This window comes from Homarus americanus, unplaced genomic scaffold (genome assembly GCF_018991925.1).
Source record: "Homarus americanus isolate GMGI-L3 unplaced genomic scaffold, GMGI_Hamer_2.0 scaffold824, whole genome shotgun sequence".
Taxonomy (NCBI): domain Eukaryota; kingdom Metazoa; phylum Arthropoda; class Malacostraca; order Decapoda; family Nephropidae; genus Homarus; species Homarus americanus.
The window spans coordinates 2,763,926-2,772,660 of NW_024719328.1; the positions used below are offsets into that span (position 1 = coordinate 2,763,926).

Consider the following 8,735-nt stretch of genomic DNA (forward strand, 5'->3'; position numbering starts at 1 on the left):
CACAAAAGAGGTTATAAGAAATAAACTGTCAAAGCTAAAGGTTCATAAGAGTCCCGGCCCTGACATGGTGCATCCCAGAGCGCTAAGAGAGTTGTGCAACAAGCTTCCTGAGCCCCTGAAGATCCTGTTCTGCAAATGCCAGGATGAGCAAAAGGTCCCCTGTGATTGGAAAATGGCTTATGCGAGTCCTATCTTAAAGAAGGGCGATCGTCACTCCACAAATAACTGTGGACCGGTGAGCCTCACCAGCATAGTATATAAAGTATTTAAAAGCATTATAAGAGATGCCATGATGGAACATCTACTACGAAACCACCTTGTAAAGGATTGCCAACACGGTTTTATGCCGGGGCGCTGCTGCTTAACACAATTACTCAAAGTACTGGACGTTTGGATCCAAATTCTAGAACAGGGCGGCAATATCGACAATATATACCTAGATTTTGCCAAGGCTTTCGACAGCGTACCCCATGAAAGGCTGAAAATTAAATTGGAAAGGTACGGGATTCGAGGAAATGTCCTGGCGAAGATTGGAGACTTTCCCCATGACTGCAAGCAGTGTGTGGTGATTAATGACACGAAATCATCATGCGTACCCATCACAAGCTGGGGTACCACAGGGTAGTGTATTGTGACCGCTGTTGTTTGTTTGCTTCTTAAATGACATGCCTGACGCTGTACACTCCTCCATACAAATGTTTGAGGATGACGCCAAGCTATTTCGGGAAATTAAGAACCAAGCAGACTGTGAAGAGCTGCAGAAGGATCTCTGTGAGCTTGAAGAATGGTCGAAGAAATGGCTGTTAATATTCAATGTACCGAAGTGTAAGAGGCTGCACCTGTTAAGTACCAACAGTAAGGAGGGCAGTCCCAACGGGACAGAGAAACTGTAGTGTATATTGACAATAAGCTGAAGTTATCGGGCCATTGCGAGAATAAGGTGATTCAGGCAACTAAATTATTAGGTCTCTGAAGAAGGTCGTTCAGATATCTAGACGGGCCTTTCTTCGTAACGATCTTCAAGATTGAGGTGCTTCCCCGTCTGGAGTACTGTCTGGAACCCGAAATATGGCTAGGGACTGTCAGTTGACTAAAAATGTCTAAAGAACGGTCGCTAGACTGGTGCCTGCACTTCGGAACTTCAGCTACCCTGAGAGATTAGAGCGCCTGAAATTGCCTAACCTTATTCCACAGACGGGCAAGGGGTAACCTAATTGAGGTATAGAAACATCTCAAAGGGCACCACTCAGTCGAGTGTCCTTACCTGGAGCCGCTTGCCCCACAAGGGGTCACAACTTAAGGTTGATGAAGCCGCAAGCCCAGAAAACTGTGAGGGGGCAACTTTTCTGGAGTGAGAGTTGTGAACTCTTGCAACAATCTGCCAGAGAGTGTTGTGACGGCACCGGGTGTGAGCTCCTTCACGACCAGATTTGATAAGCACTAGAACATGTTCAGAGAAATTCAGAAGCCAGTGTATGCCTAGTATCTGCCAACAGTGGTTAACAGAGACGTGACCGATCGCCCAAGCAGCTAATTAACCAATGAGTGGTGAAGAGGGTGAAAGAAAAAAAAAAGATAGACTAGATGTTACAATCCAGTAATAAGAGATACTGTTGGCAGGAAACAGCCGGCTGAGACTCCACCAAGTGATGGTGACAATGTACCGCCACATCTAAGGGTGAGTCTTGTTTCTACAGCAACTATTACTGAGATGTATTCATCAGTCTCTCTGTGTGTATCACAATAATTGTACTTACATGGTTATATAATGTGCGTACATATTTACGACCAGTTACACATCTTATACAGTAATTACTTACCGGTGCTCTAGTTCAAGAATCACTTATCACAGCTTGAGTCAAGGTGTTACTAAAGGTGGTACAGTATTCAAGGTGGAGGGTTGGTGATGCTCACACTCACTCGGCGTTAAGCAACACAAAAATGTTTGGTTCAAAAGACTGTTTCATGTTAACAGCTGAACTGATGACCAATGAAGAAAGTTGTTGTGTTATGTCAGGTGACTGAACCAATAAATAATTGGTCAGGTGAGGCCTGGTCTTAGGGCTATGTTGGCACCTGTTGAAACTGAAGTCTGTATGAAACAAGCCAATTAAAACTGGGACCCATAAAGACTGGAACCCATAAAGATGGGACCCATAAGACTTTAACCCATTAAGACTGCGACCCATTAAGACTGGGACCCATTAAGACTGGGACCCATAAAGACTGGGACCCATAAAGACTGGAACCCATTAAGACTGGACCCATTAAGATAAAGACTGGGACCCATAAAGACTGGAACCCATAAAGACTGGACTGCGACCCAAGAATGAGACAATAGGGACCCATTAAGACTGGGACCCATAGACCTGGGACCCATTAAGACTGGGACCCATTAAGACTGGACTGGGACCCATTAAGACTGGGACCCATAAAGACTGGAACCCATTAAGACTGGGATCCATAAGACTGGAACCCATAAAGACTGGAACCCATTAAGACTGGGACCAAAAGACTGGAACCCATAAGACTGGAACCCATAAAGACTGGAACCCATTAAGACTGGGACCCATAAAGACTGGAACCCATTAGACTGGGACCCAAAGACTGGGACCCATAAAGACTGGAACCCATTAAGACTGGGACCCATAAAGACTGGAACCCATAAAGACTGGAACCCATTAAGACTGGGACCCATAAGACTGGAACCCATTAAGACTGAGACCCATAAAGACTGGAACCCATTATAACTGGGACCCATTAAGACTGGGACGATAAGACTGGAACCCATAAAGACTAGGACCCATTGAGACTGGGACCAATTAACACTGGGACCCAAAAATGCTGGGACCCATAAGACTGGAACCCATAAAGACTGGAACCCGCTAAGACTGGAACCCATTAAGACTGGGACCCATAAAGACTGGAACCCATTAAGACTGGGACCCACTAAAACTGGGACCCATTAACACTCAGACACATAAATGCTGGGACCCATTAAGACTGGAACCCATTAACACTGGCACCCATTAAGACGGACCCATGAAGACTGGGACCCATTAAGACTTGGACCCAGTAAGACTGGGACCCATTAAGACTGGGACCCATTAAGACTGGGACCCATTAAGACTGGGATCCATTAAAACTGGCACCCATTAACACTGGCACCCATTAATACTGGCACCCATTAACACTGGCACCCATTAACACTGGCACCCATTAAGACTGGAACCCATTAACACTGGCACCCATTAAGACAGGGACCCATTAAGACTGGGACCCATTAAGACTGGGACCCATTAAGACTGGGACCCATTAACACTGGGATCCATTAACACTGGCACCCATTAACACTGGCACCCATTAACACTGGCACCCATTAACACTGAGACCCATTAACACTGGCACCCATTAACACTGGGACCCATTAAGACTGGGACCCATTAAGACTGGGATCCATTAAGACTGGGATCCATTAAAACTGGGACCCATTAACACTGGCACCCATTAACACTGGGACCCATTAACACTGGGACCCCTTAACACTGGGATCTACTTAGGTTAGGTTAGGTTTATACTGAACTTTACCAGTCACCGAGGAACTTACCAGAGGCGGACACAACACAGGAGAAACCTTGAGCTTTTCCTCTTCTGTTTGTCTTGAAAACAATATTCAAAAGGTCAGTGTCGCCTCCTTCACTGAGAGTTCCAAGGTTGCCGCAGAATCTGAGGGAACACAAAGTCGGGTGATAGGTGATTAAGAGTAATTAATACATTAGTTTATTATATCATATTGTACTTTTATCTTATATGTTGGTTCAGATTAATTAATGGATATAAAAAATAAATAAAGTATTGTATACTTTACTGTATACTTTACTGTAGCTGTTGGCAGTCGTGTGGGTGCCCCCGTCAAAAGCTCTCAATATTTAACAGAATAATGACAAGAGACGCCATTGTCTTCTTTAAAATATATCACCTGTTGTTTAATGTATTGCCGTCTTCAAGGAGGAGAACGTCACCCCTGCACCTCCTGGAATTCTTTAAATTGAATGTGGCGCAGTCGATGGAGATGGTGGAGTCTGAAGCTGATGCCTAAAGATATACATCTTGCCTTAGTATCATGTTTCAGAAAGATGATATAATGTTAAGTTTGAAATTATGGGCAGTACAGAGTTATCTTAAATGCATTTCAACACAATACACGCACACATATATATATATATATATATATATATATATATATATATATATATATATATATATATATATATATATATATATATAAAATCATCAACACCTCACCCCGCCAGGATTCGAACCCATGGCCCACTCTGTTATATTTCACACAAAGCCTGTTCAACGAGCTCGTTGAACAGGCTTTGTGTGAAATATAACAGAGTCTAGGACTGCTTTTAGTATCCTGTTGGTCCAGAGGTGGCCTTCCCAAGTCACAGTCGTGGGTCATGGGTTCGAATCCTGGCGGGGTGAGGTGACTATATGTAGAATTCCACGTGCTTTATTGGGCTAATGAAATATATATATATATATATATATATATATATATATAAACCACTGCTTTAGGCTAGATGAGTGAGAGTTATACCAACAGAAGAGACATCCCGATATCACCACTTTCTTCACGCAGGTAGATCAGACACTCACCTTGAAGGTCCACACACAATTATGGCGGTTGGGGTATTGGTTGGGAAAGTTCTTGGACTGAATCCCTACCGAAGTGCCGGGTTCTAGGGTGTGCTCTCCACAGGACACGAAACTACCTGTAATGATGTTATCACACAGACCTCATGAGTTAATTATACAATAATTATCTAATTCGCAAAGTTAATTTTTTTAAACATATAGAGGCCATGACAATCGCACTGATTACCTAACAATACAGTACTGTACTTGCAACCCAAACAACAGTGATGTAATGTACTGTGTCTCACTGAGTTAAAGACACCTTAAAACAGCAATTGTCGCAATGACATGGACGAGATTTACCACATGATATCTTACTTTGCTTTGGTTGAATCTGCCAATCATCGCCCCCCTTAGGTTGAATCTCCCAATCATTGCCCCCTTTGGGTTGAATCTGCCAATCGTCACCACCTTTACCAGTGTTCCTGTAATAGTATACAATGTAAGTTTATTTTCTTGACTGCCAGACGGGGGAGTATTAGGCAAAATAAAAATAAGAATTTCATACAGCACAGCAACAACTAACACTTTGGGGAAATGAAGAACGGCTAGGTGTTAACACAGTGACAATAAACTCAGAGTGACTTACTTGGCCACAGTGACTGTTGAAGCCTCGCTTCTGACGCCCCACACATACTGTAAATACACACAATGTAAATATTTATGCCTTCAGTAATAAGACTCTCTCTCTCTCTCTCTCTACTATTATTTAAATCTTGATAAACTTGTTAAATATATTTCATACTAATCTGTCTCAAAATGTTAATACAGTACAGTATAACATCACAATATAGCTTTTTATAACCAGTGTAATTATATTTCTTCCTGTAAACAATTAACATTGTCATATCTATTTGAGGTCCATTTTTGTTTTTCATTAAGTCTTCGCTGTACAAAATAAAGTCCTTCTCAGTCCTCTCTCTCTCATCCATGAACCTTGTGAATCATCTTCCTGGGAATCCCAAACAACACACAAAGTGGAACTAGTGTGTGTTGTTTCGGATTCACAGAAAGATGATTCACGGGGTTCATGAATGACGGAGTGGATTGACAGGACTCTTTTTGGCGGGTGTACATACATAAGTAATTGTCAGCGACACAACCATCCAGTCACGAGTTGTTGAGCATTTTCGTAGTGCTGTCACTCTCTGTTAGTTATTGTACGGTACCTTCCTATTGTGTCTGTACTTATTATTTGCTAAATAAATGCGTTCGATTGCGTGTTACACTGCATTACGATGAAAGTCTTCACAAAGGAACAGAGAATAGAACGACCCACCCACCGAACGACTGGTAAAGTGATAAGTGGTGGAACTATTAAATCAAGAGTAACCAGAGAGGATGAGTGTACGTTAAACTCAGCAAGACATACTGACCTGAACACTAGTACCGAGGCTCAGTAAGTGTTCCTATTGATCATACTGCAGGGTGAGGGTTACCAGCATGTTATACTTACTAGCATGGAGACCGCCCAAGCGAGTACTGAGTAGCGCATCCTGGCTTATGTGAGAAACAATGGACAACGTTACTGGGGTTCCCAAGTACTGGTTGGAGTGACTAGTGCTGGCTGTAGCTGATACCCCACTGTGCTGCCTCTACTCTTCCATCACCTTATAAAGGACAACGGGGAACGAGTTTACGTCATCCAGTGACACTTGTGAGTCTCCACTAACCCTAACCCACTCATCATCTCGCCTTTAATGTAAAGGTAAAAAGATTAGCTTCGAAATTACACAGGGTTATATAACGGCTTTTCAGCCTTAAAACTATTCAGAGTTGAAGGCTATTTCATTCACCTACAGTAAATGTAACGCCAGCTTATTTCACCTGCCGATTAAACACACTTGCTACCTGGGGAGCTGGTTAGGTAAGATTTACGGTGGCTATATCTTTAAGAAAAATTATATAGAAATTAGCAAAACAGAATCAGAATATTTCTCCATAATCATGATTTAAATAAAATTATAAGTATACTGTACATTAAGCGAACTCTTAGTACCATAATTTATTGTCAGTAGGGCGAATCCAGGGAAACCATAGGGGCCATGTCCCTCTCAAGTCAGCGGACGGGGGCCCAAACTATCTTCTGCCCCTCCAAGAGATGGAATTTTTTCTCCAAAGAGAGGAGTCAGTTACTCTCCAGATGGCACGGTGGCCACATAACATCCCTACACATCAGTATTCAGGATTTCTCGGCTTTTATCATTTAAATATAAGATTCAGTTGCTGCCAGACTCAATGTCATTACACACGTAGCCCCTAGTGCATGTGCAGTTTGTTTCCACCTTCGGACATAAAATAACGCAGATCATGAAACATTTAGGTGCTGAAATATCCGACCTTATACCAATGAAGTGAAAATCCTGCCGTAAGGTACGACATCACGAGTAGGAAGTATACATTTTTAAATACGTAAGCCAGTGTGTGGACGGGCTCGGGTAGTGACATACAAGGGTCAGTCATCCACGAGCCTCATGTGTTTGTGTATGACTGACTAAGTTATCGACAGGTCGAATTTTCTTTGAGGTAGACGTCTGGGTCGTGATGTTTACACGCAATTTACCTGACCGAGTGTGCTTAAGATGGAGCGTCAGTAGATACACCACAGATTGGCTTGGGGAGGGTGTACAGATTATTTTTCTGCCTTCAGCCTTGCCACTACATCAAAGTTACATTTCAGCTAGACATTTTATATTTTGCTTTGTTTTCTAAAGTTTATAGTAACTGAAGATAAAAACTATTACCTGTCATTTTGCCAATGAACAGCGGGCACTACTCAGGCGAGTGTCCATACCCGGAGCTAGAGGACGCCTACCCTACAAGGGGTCACAGCTCAAGGTCGAAGAAACCACAAGTTCAGAAAACTGTGAGGGCGAACTTTTTCGGAGTGAGAATTTTGAACTCTTGGAACAATCTGCTAGAGAGTGTTGTTAGGGCACCGAGTGAGAGCTCCTTGAAGACCAGATTTGACCAACATTGGAGCAGGTTCTGATATATTCAGGAGCCAGTTCATGCCCAGCATCTGCCAACAGTGCGTAACAGAGACGTGACCTACCACCCAAGAGGCTAACGAGACGATCAGTGGCGAAGAGGATAAAAGTATAATAGTAAAAGGCTAACAGGTTTTTTTTTCGTAAATGTTATTAAATTATGATAAAACAAATTTACCGGTGCTGACTGTGATTGTTTTAAACTTCGAAAACTAGCTCTCCCCATGTTCATTATTAATAAGCTTATATTAATAAATTCCCAAATTAATTATGTTGATGATTATGAAGCAAGTATGGAAAAGTGGCATGATCTCATACACAGAACTCTTCCTCACATCGTCAGACCTCTTTCCTTATTGTAGTCATGGGAGCCGGGATCTCCTGCTTACTATTGGTTACAGGTTTACCTTATAAATTATTATGAAATTAAACGAACTTACCAAAAAATGCTTTTAAAATACCTCCCCCCCTCCCTCCTCCTCCTCCACCACCGAGAAAGATGCCAATCATGCACCATCAACAAGTTTTTTAGTTTAACAAATGTATTGACGAAGTTTGGAGTACAGTTTGCCTATCCTGAGTAATTCAGTCAGGGTCAACACTGAGGGTGGTATACTTCTCACTGCCACGCAGGACAGAGGTTCATACACAAAGAAATACATCATATTCATTAACAGTATATATATATATATATATATATATATATATATATATATATATATATATATATATATATATATATATATATATATATATATATATATATATGGACTTGTTACGTGGAAAGCGTAGTTTCATAACGAAGAGAAGAACCAGGGAAAACACAAACATCTTGACTAAGTTGGGTTTCTTTAATCACTAACGTTTCGGAAAAATCATTTTCCATCATCAGAGCCTATGTAGTGGATATCTCCTCTACAACTACAACTGCCGTTTGTCGCTGACTAGCCGACCCCTCATTCTAGTTGAAGACTAATCAGTAATCAGTGTGGGCTAGCAAATTTGGGATAAACAGCAAGAATGTCCTCAAGCACCCCCGAT

At 42.0% G+C, this 8,735-nt stretch overlaps 1 protein-coding gene across 1 annotated transcript; it reads right to left on the reverse strand.

The window, feature by feature from the left end:
- Nucleotides 1-3,569: 3,569 nt before the first annotated feature.
- LOC121860014 (astacin-like metalloendopeptidase) lies at nucleotides 3,570-6,302 on the reverse strand. The gene is made up of 6 exons (XM_042357029.1): nucleotides 6,161-6,302; nucleotides 5,294-5,340; nucleotides 5,023-5,129; nucleotides 4,666-4,781; nucleotides 3,980-4,095; nucleotides 3,570-3,726 (listed from the first exon to the last, which is right to left on the reverse strand). The coding sequence occupies exons 1-6, from the start codon at nucleotides 6,197-6,199 to the stop codon at nucleotides 3,585-3,587; spliced, it is 567 nt and encodes a 188-aa protein (XP_042212963.1). The 5' UTR covers nucleotides 6,200-6,302; the 3' UTR covers nucleotides 3,570-3,584.
- Between the last annotated feature and the right edge of the window lie 2,433 nt (nucleotides 6,303-8,735).